The sequence below is a fragment of the Scyliorhinus canicula genome, chromosome 16, assembly GCF_902713615.1.
Source record: "Scyliorhinus canicula chromosome 16, sScyCan1.1, whole genome shotgun sequence".
Lineage (NCBI taxonomy): Eukaryota > Metazoa > Chordata > Chondrichthyes > Carcharhiniformes > Scyliorhinidae > Scyliorhinus > Scyliorhinus canicula.
In genome coordinates, this window is record NC_052161.1 from 120,000,432 (window position 1) to 120,017,410 (window position 16,979).

General features: G+C 49.6%; 1 protein-coding gene across 2 annotated transcripts in view; it reads left to right on the top strand.

Moving 5' to 3' along the window:
- acap3b (ArfGAP with coiled-coil, ankyrin repeat and PH domains 3b) overlaps positions 1-16,979 on the top strand; it is a 350,744-nt gene that overhangs the window by 246,311 nt on the left and 87,454 nt on the right. For both annotated transcript variants that reach the window (XM_038821954.1, XM_038821953.1), the window contains exon 6: positions 8,730-8,913. In XM_038821954.1, the coding sequence (XP_038677882.1) occupies positions 8,730-8,913 (184 nt within the window). The remainder of the gene's footprint in view (positions 1-8,729; positions 8,914-16,979) is intronic.

Here is a 16,979-nt window from a genome sequence, read left to right on the forward strand (position 1 = left end):
GCAAGAATATGGATCTCCCTACCCATTGGGAGTGGTTGGGATCTGAAAGGCACTGCCTGGAAGTGTGGTGGAGGCAGGTTCAATTGAGGCATTCAAGAGGGGATTAGACGATTATTTGAATAGAAACAATGTGCAGGGGTTCGGGGAAAAGGCGTGGTAATGGCACAAAGCCACAATGCTTGTTTGGAGAGCCGGTGCAGACACAATGGGCTGAATGGCTTCCTTCTGCACTGTAACAATTCTGTGATTCAGTTAAGGGGAAACTAGACAATCAGACGAGGGAGAGGGGAATAGAGGGTTATGATGGCGGAGTTAGGTGAGGAACAATGGGAGGAAGCCAGAGGGCAGCACCATTTCTATGCAGTGTATCCAATGTAATCCTGGGTAAACCTCCTGCTCAGGCATTTCCACAGTGCGTGTTTACGATTGGGATCTACTGCGTTGGAAGTTCCCCCGCTGTGAAACAGCTGTTTATTTCTAAAAGCAACCTTTGCGAAGAGCCCAGGTCCAGAATACAGGCCGTCAGAAAACATGGCAACAATATGGGGAAAGAAAGTGAGATTAATCAAGGAATGGTGATGAGAAGTTTCGGATTTCAAAATCAGCAGGGGGGAATGGACATACTGAGGGTGTACTTCTCTCTATTTGCTGGTTCAATATTTTAGCAATGTTCCTACTCTATAGTTCCGTCTGTTTTCCTCCCTCCTGATTTTGCATAATTGAGAGGAGGAACGTACATTATCTGAGTCTTGGGTTTAACAGTGTTGTACGTTTCCTCATGTTTTAACGAAGAAATGGAAATAGAATTAGTTTCACGAAACACAGTTGCTGAGCTGAGAGGTGTTGAGATGAAGTTGTGAAAAGATATTTTCCAATCTCCTCTCCCTGCCTACCTTTTGCTAAAGGTGTTAATTCCTGCTGGGTCGGAAAGTGCCAGCAGCTCTTAGTGCTCCTGAGGTGTTGAATCATTGAATAATACAACACAGAAGGAGGTCCTGGGCCCATCATGCCTTTGCTGGTTCTTGAGGCAATTATTTAGTTAGTCTCACTCCCCTGCCCTTTCCCCATAGCCCTGGATTGGCTTCCAGTTCAAGGACAGTATATATCCTGGTCCCTTTTAATGGGATAGCCAGCTGGGCTTTGCACCTGAGTCACCATTGCCGGAATGTGTCAGGACACAGAATGTGGGTGGGGACAGTGTCGAGCTCCGCTCCCAACAGTCAAAACGTTCCCTACTAGGCTCAACGATGACATGCATATGTACAGAGCCTTTACGGCACGGTAGCACGGTGGTTAGCACTGTTGCTACACAGCCCCAGGGTCCCAGGTTCGATTCCCGGCTTGGGTCACTGTCTGTGCAGAATCTGCACATTCTCTCCATGTCTGCATGGGTTTCCTCTGGGTGTTCCAGGTTCCTCCCACAAATCCTGAAAGACGTGCTTGTTAGGTAAATTGGACATTCTGAATTTTCCCTCAGTATACCCGAACAGGCGCCAGAATTTGGCGACTAGGGGATTTTCACAGTAACTTCATTGCAGTGCTAATGTAAGCCTACTTGTGACAATACAGATTATTATTAACACAGTGAAACAGCTCAAGGTACTTTATTTGTTATCAAGCAAAATGTGACACCAAATCATGGGAGGAGACTTACGGACAAATGGTCAAAGAGGCATGTTTGATAATAATAATAGTCTTTATTGTCACAAGTAGGTTTACATTAACACTGCAATGAAGTTACTCCTTAAAGGAGGAGACAGAATTAGCGAAGCGGAGAAGTGAAGCGAGGAAATTGCCGAAATTTAGCCTCTGGCAGGGCCCAGGTAACTGAAGGCACATCTGTTAATAATGGAGCGATGATAGTCAGCGAGAGAGTCCAGAATTGGAGGGACGAAGAGATCTCGGAGGGTTGTGGGGCTGGAGGAACTTACAGAGACGGAGGTGGTGGTGGTGGGAGGGGGGGTGGTGGTGCTGTGATGAGGCATGGGAGCGATTTGAAGTCATGGGGAAGATTTTCTTTTTAAATCGCGATCATGCCAGCCTGGGATCTGGCGTGGGCAAGCGAGCACAGGGATATCAGAAGACGAATCAGGGTAGGGCTGCAGAGTATTGTCTGAGCTCAAGTCGATTGAGGTCGCGAGGTGGGGGATCATTCAGGAGAGCACTGCGGTTTCAAGATCGACAGCCGCTTGGACGAGATGTCAGAAAGCTGCCGGACCAAGGGCAGCACGGTGGCCTAGTGGTTAGCACAACCGCCTCACGGCGCTGAGGTCCCAGGTTCGATCCCGGCTCTGGGTCACTGTCCGTGTGGAGTTTGCACATTCTCTCCGTGTCTGCGTGGGTTTCGCCCCCACAACCCAAAAATGTGCAGAGTAGGTGGATTGGCCACGCTAAATTGTCCCTTAATTGGAAAAAAAAATAATTGGGTAATCTAAATTTATAAAAAAAAAGAAAGCTGTCGGACCCTGAGGAACCAGAAGAGAGAAGGGAGAAAATTGGCAAATAAAATTGGCACAACTGGTGCCTGGCACTTCAACCTGTAACTGTGGGAAGCAAGCTTTACAGAATTCCCCTACGGCACTACATATTTGCTATGCCCTTCCTGAGATGCCAAGGATGCCACACCAATGTCGGGGAAGCAGATTTTCTTAAAGGGGATGAGGTTACATTTTGGAGGCTATGTGAATGGCTGGCTGACACATATGTTTCCAAACTAGCTGCATTGTTAGATTCCTGAGAACCATTCACAGTTCAGTGACACCCAAGGGAAATTAAGTGAGAAAACTCACTCCTTGATTGTACCTCTGTCCATTTGTACCTTAAATAAAGAACAGCAGAGACAGGTAAAAGCCATGAATACTGGCGATAGAAATAAAAACAGAAAATGACAGGAATAAACAGAAGGCCAGAAGGATAGGTTAATCATTTGTGCGAAAGTTCATCGAGAATTGTGCTGCATTTATGAGTATTGTCTGCTCCTTCTTCCCCTTCTCACTCAATGGTTGGCTGCTCTCTGGTAACCTGCTGAAAGGGCCCATTCCTCGCGGTTGGACCTGGGTGAGACGTACCTGCAGGATTTTTACTAGCGACTGATCACTACTGGGCCCGATCCAGCCCCTCACCTGAAGTCCCCCTCGTCACAGATTAGGAGGGATTAGGAATGAGAGCAGAGGATGCTGGGAAGACTCAAGATGTCTGGCAGCACTAGTGAGGAAAGAAGCAGAGTTAACATTTCGAGTCCTTTTGGCTCTCCATCCGAACTGAAGATAGGAGAATGTGTCAGATTTTAAAGTGTATCTGTGAGAGATTGAAACAAAAAGTAGCAACATTAAGAAAAAAAGACAAAAAAAATCTTTTTAAAAAATAAATTTAGAGTACCCAATTATTTTTTTTTCCAATTAAGGGACAATTTAGCGTGGCCAATCTCATTACCCTGGTGTGGGAGGGGAGCAGGATTTGCATTGAGGCGACACATGTACGGGATAGTTTACAAAGGGGGTTTTAAGATGGAGGAGAAAGGTGATGAGAAGTGAACTGGCTGGTTTACCGTTCCTTAAACTAGTGCATTGAGGCACATTGTAGCACACTTCTCAGTTTGGTGCCCAACGCTGGTGGAATGCATTCCTAGAGGTTCGATCACAGGACTCCCTGCCTCCCAGCCAGTCAATTGGAATTTAAAAAGCCTCCTTACTAGCAGATTGAATATTTCTTGACTGTCCATTGAGGAGCATTTATTTTAACTCTCTTCCGACATTTGCATAATTAATAAACAAGTGTTCAGGCCATTTCTTTTGGTTTAGGGGTACCAATCTTCTCCACGGATTAATCTGCAGTCCCACCATCCTCCCGGGTCGTGCCTGGAGAAGTTGGCAACCTTGGTGTCAGGCCGTTTGGCTCAGCCCTACATGCAACGCACTGTCGGGGGGGGGGGGGGGGGGGGGGGGGGGGGGCAGGCATCAATGCGGGATTATTTAGAAAGACTTTAATCGGATCATCTCGTCATTGAAGCTGGTCTGCCAGCAGAAACCCGCTGTAGCTATCGCCCACACTCGAGGAATCGTCTTCCTGAGAATCAGTGTGCCATTCCTCTGTCAGCACCGCCCTTGAAAGGGGACGTGTTTGTAATATTCAGCGGAATAAATGGCAAATGGAACACAGGCCACATCTAATTCCGCCAGCAGACAGCGCTGATGTGACCTCCGGCAGCTGTCCGCCGTGAATATTAAGAGGATTGAGTGCAGTCCAGCAGGGTTTAACCTCAGCCACCAGTGTTGATATTTGAATTAGTGTCACTAATCAAATAGATGGCGACAGTGGCTTCTTGTGGGGAAGGAGTCTGTTGCTATGGCAAGTGACTGAGGACACATTTGCAAGGGCGGGGGGAGGGGTGCAATTGACTTTGTCATTTCCTCCCCCCTCTTTGGTCATATTCACTTGGGGATTTCGAGTTGGGATTCAGCTGATAACCCAGTGCTGACCAGGAGGCAGAATTTAATGGGAATTCCTAAACGTTTCGCTTGGTCAGCGCTGAAACACAGCTGGGGAAAATTGAGATCATATCGTCGTAGAATCCCTACAGTGCAGAAGGAGGCCATTCGGCCCATCGGGTCTGCACCGGCCCTGCCAAAGTGAACTCCACCCAATCCCACTCCCCCGCCCTATCCCAATAACCCTTAACCTAGCCTGCACATCTTTGGACACTAAGGGGCAATTTATCATGGCCAATCCACTCAACCTGCACATCTCTGGAGATGAGCCAGTCGGGGTTACGTGAAGAGATAAGTTTATTTCCTTACTGTTGTACTCTGCTCCCCAAATCCTGACTCAGGTCAATTCCCGTTCACCCATCGCCCCCTTTCCGCTCACTGGACATTGGATTCCAGTCCGAGGACCTCGCCTTTATCATTTCTTTTTAAAAAATTTTTAAAAACTAAATTTAGAGTACCCAATTATTTATTTTTCCAATTAAGGGGCAATTTAGCGTGGCCAATCCACCTACCCTGCACATTTTTGGGTTGTGGGGGTGAAACCCACGCAAGACACGGGGAGAATGTGCAAACTCCACACGGACAGTGACCCAGGGCCGGGATCGAACCTGGGACCTCGGCACCATGAGGCAGCAGTGCTAACCACTGTGTCAAGTGCCGCCCTTCAAATCATTTTGATCCTCGTGGTCGGATTGCTCTCACGGCCTCACCTCTCCCTCAGCTTCCTGCAACCCCACAACTGTCTGAGATCTCTGTGCCCTTTCCTGTTCTCACCCCAATGCACCTGCCTGATTTCCTTTCCTCTACCAGTGCCGGGCGTACCTTCAACTGCTTCAGGAATTTCCATCCTGAACCCTCTCCCCTCCTCTACCTCACTCCCTCCTCCTCTAAGAGACTCCTTCAAACCTACCTGTTGAATCAAGATTTGGCCACCTGTTCTAATAACATCTCCCCACTGCCTGACACAGCATTATTGTGAAACATCTCGGAACATTTTACCATGTCTGAGGTATTAACAGTGGTACAGTGGCTAGCACTGCTGCCTCACCGCGCCAGGGACCCGGGTTCAGTTCCGACCTCGGGTGACTGTCTGGGCGGGATTCGCCAGCCGCGCCCACCCAGGAACTGGAGATTCTCGACCGTGGTCAATGGACCTTTACGTGGTCCGCGCCCTGCAACTGGCGGTCTTGCGGCGGGCGGGGCAGAAGAATCCAGCCCTAAGTGTGGAGTTTGCACATTAAAACTTGCTCACGAAAGAGCAAAGACCCACCTTTTCACAGGTTGTGGGTGTGCAGTGAGTAGATCATTGGTTATGACAGATGGTGTGGTTCGATGGCACTCCATTATCATCGCCAGGTTTGACTCTTGTCCACCCAATATTTGGGCAGGTGCGCTTTTGCCAAATTTACAAGCCCTTGCCCGGCATGAGGTAACCTTCTACCTTGGCGAAGATGTCCAACTAGTTCAGTAGAAACTTCTAAATAAGGAGGAATCAGACAGAACCTCTTCCTCCAAAGGTAACCGTATGTCACATGGACAGTGAGCAGTGCAAATAGATTTGAATGTTGAGTAGCAAAAGGAAGAACAAAGGTTCACACAAACCTCGGACTGTGGTAAGGATCCCACTTTCCCATGTCTTGCACCTGTTGTGGTCACTGCTTTCAGGTGTTGTGGGGTTCCTGCTCAATATGGAGCAGAGGGTAAATGTTGTTGGGGGTGGAGAGGAGGTATAGGGTCGGGGGGGGGGGGCACTCTTTAATAGCTGTTTTCTCCTTCATTCGGGGAAGAATAAGTTGAACGGACCAGCTGCCATGTTGGATCCTCATGGTACCGCTTCAGATGACTGGGATGTGATGTCATTGGAAGATACAAGTTTCTGAAGGGGCTTGAGAGGGTCGACAGTGCGAGATTGCTTCCGAGGGAGGAGGAGCTGCTGGGGCCCACCCCGGGTCCCCCTGTAGGGGAGGTCCCGGAACACCGCAGCACCTCGGACTCCCCTCTCCCCGGCACTCACCCCCCTCCTCGGCACTCACCCCCCTCCCCGGCACTCGCCCTCCCCCTCCCCGGCACTCGTCCTCCCCCCCACCCCCTCACGCTCCCCTCAAACCCCCCTCTCATCTTCCCCCCCCCCTCCCCCACACAGACTGCGCCGTCACTTCTCCTGCGGCCACCCCACGCCGTGACCTACCTCCACGCTGTCCGGCGTCAACCATCAGCAGTGGTTGACGCTGTTATATAAGGTGGTTTAATTTACGCCGGCATGACCGGTGGTCACGTCGACGGGACTTCGGCCAATCCGGCCGGGAGAATTCGGGCAGCCCCAGGGTCCATAGCGTCGCGCCGGTCCCCGCCATTCTCTGAGCCGGGCGGCGCGATTCACGCCTTGCCGACTTTTGGAGGGGGGGGTCGGAGAATTCGGAGGACGGTGGGGGCGGGATTCACGCCGACCCCTGGCGATTCTCCAACCCGGCGGAGAATCCCGCCCAATATCTTTTGAAGTAGTCACTGTTGGGAGGGAGGAAAGGTGACGGCCACAGCAATTTCCCACAAACATCAGTGTGAAAAGTTTTGGAAAATTTGTTGACTGAGGGATGAATGTTGGTCAGGACACCGGGGAGAACTCCCCGGGTCATTGTTGGAATAGTACCATGCGATTTTACACATCCATTTGAGAGAGATTTGCTTTATTGTATCCGCTCTCTGATGAAAGCTACTGTATTTTCAAACTTTCATTAGACCAGAGCTGCAGGAGTGGCTCAGCGAAGTCGGCTTCAGTAAACTGCAGGCACACAAGAGCGGGCTAGAGTTAGCGGGGAACATCTGGCTGGGGTCACGGGTAGTGCGTCGCCAAAGTACCACCAATGAACGTGATGAGAGTGGACAGTGGTCACTTGATCCCTTTAACAAGGACAGGAATCAAAGAAGAGGAAAGCAACTGCTGGTCACTGAGAGAACTGAACATCCGATTCATTCGCATTATCCTCCCTGTCTCTGATTAGAAAAGATTTAATTGTGTAATCGGATAGAATCAGAGCATTGTGCATCAGAGAAGGGTTTCATTCGGGCCACAGATCTTTAGGTTAGGAAAGAGGTTTTTTTGTGCGCTTTAATACAGTGTGTATTATAGTGAACCCATGAACGACACTTGTGCCAGACACTCAATGTGCCAGATACTGGCACATATCCCGCACAGTGGAAAATCATGACCTTTTGTTTGTTACCCTTTAACGAATAAGTCTTGCAAGTAGATGCCATCTTTGATGGTTGTTCAATACACAGAACCGCATCTAAAGCAAAATGCACCCCTTCAGTAACTACGATTTATCGCCATTTTGTTCCCCTTCTCTCTCTCTCTCTCCTCTCTCTCTCTCTCTCTCTCTCTCTCTCTCTCTCTCCCCCCCCTCCCCCCCCCCCACCCACTCCCCCCCCCCCCCCCCCCCCCCCCCCCCACTCCCACCCCACCCAATTATACCAGCTCCACAGGCATTCAGCTGCCCTTCTGATATCGGGTCCTACCAGTCAAGTCACTCTTTAGTGAGTGCCACAAACTGTGTGGGGTAAATCATATTCATGTCCATGTTGCATCTACTGGAAGCTACATATATTAATCCCGTAGAATTCATACCATGTGGAAGGAGGGAATTCGGCCCATCAAGTCCGCACCGACCCTCTGAAAGAGCAGACTACCTAGGCCCACTTCCCCACCCTACCCCCGTAACCCACCTAACCTGCACATCATTGGACACTAAGGGACAATTTTTTAACATGGCCGATCCGCCTAACCTGCACATCTTTGGGCCGTGGGAGGGAACCGGAGCCCCCGTAAGATGCCCACGTAGACACGGGGAGACGGTCACCCAAGGTCGGAATTGAACCCGGGTCCTTGGCGCTGTGAGACAGCGGTGCTAAGCAGTGTTCCTCTCCCAATATCTACTTAACTCCACTTTCAACCATGACAGTTTGGTTAAATTCAATTCCTGACTGGAGGAATTGTTCATTTCTCCCTCGCGAGGTTACCCGCTGTGTGGTGAGTGCTTTCGAAATATTTTCATGTGAGTCATGTATGAGCTGAAGCTGTTCTTTTAAATTCCCCCGTTCAACCCTCCCAGGCCTCACCCCCCCCAATCCCCCCACTCTTACCCCCCCACCCCCAATGCACCCCCCCCTCCCACTCTCACACTCCCCACCCCCACTCCATCCCAGTTGAGTAACAGAACATTTGTGTTTCTTGTTGAAATACAGAGATGTTCGGAAGTTCAAGGAGACCAAGAAGCATTTTGATAAGGTCAGAGAAGACATGGACCTGGCGTTGATCAAAAACGCTCAAGCGACTCGGAACAAGACGCACGAAGTGGAGGAGGCCACGGGCACGCTGACCATGACCAGGAAATGCTTCAGACACCTGGCACTTGACTACGTTCTTCAGGTACGGCGGGAAACAAGGAATCAGGGCCTCGGGAGGTGCTCCGAAGCCGAAGCTTTCCGGGCTGGCGGTGTAGGGAAAGCAGGAGTGCCTTTGTGCTGATACCAGGAACGCCTTCCCTGGTCCAAGGTCTGAGCACCAACCATGCTTCAGAATGGGAGCAATCCTCCAGTGTGAACTGGGCTCCACCTGGAGGTTTGGTCTTCACATTGGTACTTGTGGGGTGTGCTCGGCACCCGTGGTCCCTACAGAGAGATTCGGGCCAGCACTGATCTGAGTCTGAGCTGCGAATTGGCCTGTGACAACTGGACACAGAATCAAGAGAGGGGAAAAACATCAGTCTGAGCTCCTACCCTTAGTCACACTCCACGGCTTGTGATCGGATAAATCATATTCTAAATCATGTAAATAATCTATCATATTCATAATCATGTCATATTCTATAAATCATAGGATGTTTGGTTGTGGACATTGGATAAAGGCAGCATCAGGCGTGGCTGTGATGGTGCCTGCAGCCGAATAGCCTGCCATTTATTCATTGCGGGCGCTCAGACTGGTGGAGCACTGGGATCGGTCCGGGCAGCTGTGGCGTCTGTTGAACCAGGAGTTAGCAGCTTCAGGGGAGGAGAAAGCTGACAAGAGTAGAGGATCTTGAGGGAGATATTTCTCCAGTTGCAAACAATGAAGACTGATGTGTGACTTGCAGCAGAGCAGCCTGTCCCCAGCGAGGGATCAGTCTGTAGGGAGAATGACGGAATGGATAACCAGGAGGTACATTAAAGCAGTGAACATGACGTAAGATAAACACTCGGTGATAGGACGAAGCAGTGTTTCACGAGTGGAAACAGATCCATCTCATTAAACCTTTCTGTCTGCCCTCCAGCCACTTCCTCAAAGCTTTTTTTCGTATTGTTCTCCACCCTGACGTGACTTAAGCCTTTTGAGTTATTTTTGTTTGCTGCGAAGCTCAGGTCAAAGGTCAAGGTCGACGGAACAGGAGTCCCATCAGAAATAGTGTGGTGGGGGGAAGGGGGTTGATTCAGGGAGCATTGACCACATATGAGGCTGTTTCGGGTTTAAAACGTCGAACGTTATCGGGTGAAGGAGGGACGGCAGAAGGTCAGGGCCAGGGACAGAGTAAATTGGAGTCGAAAACATGCAGTGAATACTGGAATTTGAGAGAATTGTGCACCAGGTATCAGTCAATTCATCGTGTGACCACTGTCATTCAGTCAGTGGCCAGGGTGAGGGCGTGCCCAGGAACAGTTGGAGTGTGTCTGATTGATGATGCTGAGTGTCAAGACACCAGGGAGCAGGCAACTCCTGCCAGCCCTCTGTCACAGCTGTACATGTGCCACAGAATTTGCACAGATCTGAAGCTCAACTGCAACGGCCCCCACCGCACGCCTACTCCCCCCCCCCCCCCCCCCCCCCCCCCACCATGCCAAGGTGACAGAGCCTGTGGTTGCACCAGTGATACCAATCGATCCAGTCGAAACGGTATTTAACAAGAACTGTGGTTTTAATCAGCTAGAATGTGCCCACCAGTAGCTCCTCCCGTACTGAGAGGCTGTCCCGGATCGATGGGTTATATACCTTCTCAGAGGGGCGGAGCCAACAACAACATCAACACAACAACAGTAACAGTGAGTAAATACAATAATATATACAACGGCCATACGTGGCTCACCACAACCAGCACAAGGCCCAGCTACCAGTCAGCAAGGGTTCCGTCAATGCCAAACGGGTCTGCCTGAATCTGGAAAGGACACGTCCCATTCATTCTCCAGGGCTGCAAATGGGGGTCTTGATTTGGAAATTTTTTCATTCAAATTTAATCGTGGAATTGAACGTTTTAGATGGAGCCCCCCCTCTCCCCTTCTGCCGAGCTGAGGAGAAAGCTCTTTGAGAGTCGGGACGTTATTGGAAAGTATTACAGAGAAGCTGGAAGTTAAGATTGGGCCTGTGCGTCTGGGGGCCTGGTGTCACCACGTCGCAGACATGTTGATGTAGCTCGCCACCTGTGGTGAAGCTGCCTTTCACTGAGAGGAAGTGGGCGGCCATCTTGTGGGCAGCGCCTTTGGAGTGAGCTTGAGCTGCTCAACATTGCGAGTTCTATTGTCTCGCAGTCTTCTTTCATGCTCCCGAGCACCTTGGAACTCAAACCCATGACTTCTTGGTTGTTGGGGGGAGGGAAGTGGGGACTTTTTGCTTGTTGAGATGCCTCCCAGATGAAGATTGGAATCAAGTCAATACCCTCTGGCCGACTCAGTAGCCCAATGTCTGAGCCAGACAGGTCCACATCACACCAAGAGAGTAGTTATAGACCAGTCAGCCACCCTTTACTTACATCGATCTGAAGTATACCTGTCACAAGTTGCTGTCTCCCTACTCCACTCCAGTTCTGAAAATTAATATATAAAAGGATTAGGTGGATAATCAGCGGTAAGCTTATTAATGCTCTGTACTGAGCAGTTTTAGCTGTTTACACTCTGCTGCTATTCCTGTACACGTTTGGGGGTCCTTAATCCTTTACTTTGTGCAGATTCTCTGGATTTAAGTAAACAGGGCTGTCCCTCTGGGGAGAGAGTGTACGTTAGTGTCAGGCACTTAGAAATACAGCAGGTGACCGTTTCTTATGATCTTGGCTTGAAGCTACTTAAACACGGTGATGGTTTATTTTTACACATGCCAGACAATGGAAACAGGAGGTGACATTGTTTTGGAAAATCGAGAACTGTGAATGAAAAGGATGCGGAATCCTATTTTCAATGTTAAACCTTGAATGACCACATGGTGGCAGCAAACACACATGTTCTTGATCTTATCTCAGCAAGATGCTTCCAGGCTGAACATTAGCTTGTCTGGACTTGGATAAAAGACTGAGCCCTTGTTTTAAAAAAGGGGGACAAAGATACATCCTCATCAATCTGACATCCTCCTTTCTGACGACTTCACTGAATTGATTTTTTAATAGTGAAGGCTGACACGTCGGGAGCACTTGATCCTGACATTAAAAATCAACAGAATTAAAACCTAAAGCTCCTGTCAGCTCACAGAACAAAGCGGGACTGCTGCTGAGAATGGTTCCTATCTCTATTCCGTATCTGGTTTCGATACAATCGATAAGTACAAAAGGAGGCTATTCAGGCCATCATACCTGTGCTAGCCCTTTCTGAGCCATTCCAATTATCCCACTCTTTCCTCATAACCTGCAATTTTTTGCTTTTCAATATCTATCCAATTTATTCTTTGGAAGCTACGATCACAACGACTCACTGTTTTGGTACTTTCTTTAAATCCCCTCTGGCACTTTTGCCAGTTATCTTAGAAGTTTTGTTTCCCCTCTGAAGGCCAGTACAAGATTGATCAGAGGAACAACGATGTGTCTGAATGGAGGGAGCAAGGGACGAATATTCGGACAGCTTGCATTTTTGACAGTGTGTGTTTGGATTTCTGTTTGAAAACCCCATCCCCTGCACTTGGGTTGTTGTGTGAGCCAGTCGAAGAAAGAGTGGGACTGGCGCTAAATTACTTTCTAGTCAAATCCCCACCTCAGTTCCCATGATCTGACCCTCCTTAATGAAAGGTGAACAGAAATAAGACTCCGTTTCCAGCAATAGGCTAACCGCCAACATTCATGACCAGCCCACAGCTCCTCGACTACAGCTCCCCACAACGCAGGCTCCAGAAATAAGAATCATCTCAAAGCACAATGTCGCTGGTAACATCGGCTAAATCAGTGCAGACCGTGAACTGCTTTGTCTGCAAAGCGTGGCATGAATTTCAGATGAGTGAAATTCATTGGATCAATGTGTGGGATCGATCTCTGATTTGCAACCAATTTTAGCTCTTTGGAATCAACTGAGACCAGATACCTTGTACTGAGTGGGAACCTGCAGAGTAGTCGTCCTGTGTCACATTTTAATAAGAGATGGATAAGCTAGGTCAAACACATTCCACCCATTAATAAACGGAATGGGGGACAGCTTACGCAAGGTGCTCTACATTTTGAAATGCTCATCCTTGTTTTCAAATCATTTGTCCGAGCCTTCATCCACCTACCCTCCCCCATCTCCGTCATCTCCTCCAACCATGGAGCCCTGTGGGATATCTGTGCTTCTCAAATTCTGGGCTCTTCAGCATCTCTGATTTTAATGCTCCCCTTTGGCAGCCGGTCCTTCAGCTGCCTGGACCCTAACCTCTAGAATTCCCTCCCTAAACCTCTCCACCTCTCGGCAACCTTTACTCAAAATCTAACTCTTTCCAAATGTCGTCATATGTTGTTTAGTATCACATTTAGTTTCTTGATGCTCCTGTGAAGTGCTGGACAAGACACCCCTCCATCTCTATATGTTCCCACTTTTCTTTCATTTTCCTCTTTAATTCCTTCTATTGACTCATAGTCTTCTTCCATGCTCCCTCTTCATCTGCGTTTCCCTCTCAGATCTTCTCAATTTCTCATATTCTGTCTCATTCCCCGAAATGGACCTCTTTGAAAATTACCTATTGTCACAAGTGGGCTTCAAATGAAGTTACTGTGAAAAGCCCCTAGTTGCCACATTCCGGCGCCTGTTCGGAGAGGCTGGTACGGGAATTGAACCCGCGCTGCTGGCCTTGGTCTGCTTTACAAGCCAGCTTTTTAGCCCACTGTGCTAAACCAGCCCCTATTCTCACTGTGACTGAGGCCACACTTTCATCAAAGCTACAACATTGTGTCTCCCATTCTAATTAGTGCTTCTAATTTTCTGCCTTCAGTGCTAATGATTTGCATTGTTGCTTTTAAACCCTGCAAACCTGATCCATTCATTTCCCTCGCTGGCTTCTCCCTTCTGTGTATTTCTGTTCCCGTCGCTGTTCTTGCTTTCTTGTCTTCCTTCCTCTTTCTTTTCTAAATTTCTCTCTCTGTTTTTGAAAGCCTCTCAGTTTTTGAAAGCTCCTCCTCTCTTATTCCTGAGGTGCTCGGGAGATTTGCCTGGGTCTTCATCATGTCTGTTTAACTCCCCACTTTGCCCACATCGCGTATTGGTGCCTGTAATCTGAAAACATCACTCAAAGCTCAGCCAAGATCCCACTCACATCAGGGGCGCGATTCTTCCATCGGGAGACAAAGTGCCGACACCGGAGTGAAAACCGAAGTGTTTCACTCCGGCATCGGAGACCGCTCCTCGCCCCCTATTCTCCCACCCCCAGGGGGCTAGGAGCGGCGCCGCGTCAATTACGCGCGCCCACGTCAAAGCGGCACCGTGTAAATGACGCGGCTGGCGGCGCTTAAATGACGTCACCCACGCATGTGCGGTTGCCGTCCTCCCCGCGGGCGCCCCGCAAGACATGGAGGATTGATCTTGCGGGGCGGCGGAGGGAAAAGAGTGCGTCCTTTAGAGACGCCGGCCCGCCAATCGGTTGGCACCGATCGCGGGCCAGACCCCCACTGAGCAACCCCTGGTGCTCGATCCTCCCCCCCCCCCCCCCAACAGGCCCCACACGCAGTGTTCGCACGCTGTTCACGCCGGCAGCGACCAGGTGTGGTTGGCGCCGGCGTGAACCAGTCGTATTGGGCAGGCCGCTCGGCCCATCCGGGCCGGAGAATCGCCGCTCAACCGTTAGAAACGGCGAGCGCAAAATTCGCCCTGAGAGGGTTGGTACAAGGGTTCTTTAGGCGGTGGCAGCCTTTTCTCGACTTTCTGGCTCAACGATAGGGTACGGGGACAGCAGCAGCAGCAACCCGGGGAGGGAAAAGGGGAGGGAAAAGGGGGGGCCGACAATGACTATGTTTATTTAATTTTAATATTTTTTAAGTTCTTTTGTTGTTCATTAGGGTTGGGGGGTGGGGGGATGTGATACATGCGCCGATACGGTCTGGGGGTGTCACAGTTATTATGGGTTATTTTGTTGCATTTCATTGTTTGTCGTTATGTTTTATATTTTCTGTAAAAAATTCCAATAAAAATTATATTAAAAAAAAATAAATGTGTGTGCTCTCCGAACAGCAGCCATTTCACCAGCTGCTGTAGGAGGCCACACATCTCTGTGTAAAAAAAAAAAAGAAACGGCGATCGCCGATTCTCCGAGCGTCCTGTCATAAAACGCTGCACGCCGTTTTGGGGGGTGTGGGAGAATCACGTGCGGGTGCTAGGGCGGCGTGGGGGGAATCGCCCGACACTCCCGCGATTCTCCCACCCGGCGTGGGGGTCGGAGAATCGTGCCCCAGAGCAATCTTGTTTATCGTGTGGCTTGGAATGCAGTAACGGGCCTGTTGGCGTTCAGTTGCTGCTGGAGTTCAGTTCCAACAGTCTGCCACTTGGTGGCAATGCAGCGCTCCCACCTCTCAGCCTGAAATCCATTCTAATGTCAGTAAGTAATTGGCTTAAACATGTGGAAAAGGATGCAGGAATCGTTCAGCCGTGTTGCTTTCACAGATAAGAGTGAGATTACACTGTCAAAAATGTCAGATTACTACATCACTGCTCCCCACCGACAGTGATTTTTGTCTGACTTGACGCTCCATATGAATGTACCGTATGTTTTTTTTAAATAAATATTTTTATTTTTTCTAAATTTAGAGTACCCAATTAATTTTTTTCCAATAAGGGGCAATTTAGTGTGTTCAATCCACCTGCCTTGCACATCTTTGGGTTGTGGGGGCGAAACCCACGCAGACATGGGGAGAATGTGCAAACTCCACACGGACAGTGACCCAGAGCCGGGATCGAACCTGGGACCTCGGCGCCGTGAGGCAGCAGGGCTAACCCACTGCGTCATGGTGCTGTCCTGTACCGTATGTTGATCAATATAAGCCCGAGTATTAGTTTTGTGTTGCAAAGCACATCACAAAGGAAGATGGTTGTAGTTGCTGGAGGTGAATCCTCAGGGGAGTGTCCTGGCCCAACCATCCTCAGCTGCTTCATCGACCTTCTCTCCATCATAAGGCCAGAGGGGGGGGGGGGGGGGGGGCGGGAGATGGTCACTGAGGATTTCACAATGCTCAGCCCCATTCTCAAATCCTCAGCCCCTGAAGCAGCGCTGACAAGTGGCAAGTAGCATATGTGCCACGCAATTGCCAAGCAATGACCATTTCCAACAAGAGAGAATGCGGCACAGTTAGCACTGCTGCCTCACAGAGCCAAGGACCCGGGTTCAATTCCGGCCTTGGGTGACCATCTGTGTGGAGTTTGCACGTTCTCCCCGTGTCTGTGTGGGTTTCCTCCGAATCCAAAGATGGGCAGGTTAGGTGGAGTTTCCATGATAAAATTGCCTCTTAGTGTCCAGGGATATGTAGTTTAGGTGGGGGGAAGGTGTTATGGGGATAGGGTGGGGGAGTGGGGTAGGGTGCTTTTTCCGAGGGTCGGTGCAGACTCAATGGAGGCTCCTTCTGTACTGCAGGGATTCTATGTTCTATTCTATTTCCTGGCCATCTCCCCATGTCATTCAATGACATTACCATCACTGAATCCCCCACTATCAACATCCTGGGGGTTACCATTAACCAGAAACTGAACTGGACCCAGCCACATTAATACTGTGGCTACAAGAGCAAGTCAGAGGCTAGGAATCCTGTGGCGAGTAACTCACCCCCTAACTCCCCAAAGCCTGTCCCACCATCTACTCGGCACAAGTCAGGAGTGTGATGGAATGCTATCCACCTGCCTGGATGAGCGTAACCCCAACAGCACTCAAGGTGCACGACACTATGCAGGACAAAGCAGCCCGGCTTGATTGGCACCCCTTCCACCACCTTCAACAGTCACTTCCTCCACCACCGACACACAGTGACAGCCGTGTATACCAACTACAAGATGCACTGCAGCAACTCAACAAGGCTCCTTCTTCAGCATCTTCCAAACTCACAATTGCTACTATCTAGAAGGCCAAGAGCAGCAGGTACCTGGGGAACACCATCATCTGGAGGTTCCCCTCCAAGTCACTCAACATCCTGACATGGAAATATATCGCCGTTCCTTCACAATCACTGTGACATTCAGTCTCCGTTATTCTCCCCAAGTAGCTGACTTGCTACATCCATCCATCTGGCAATATGGAAACGCAGCAGCCCGAAATAGACGAGGAGA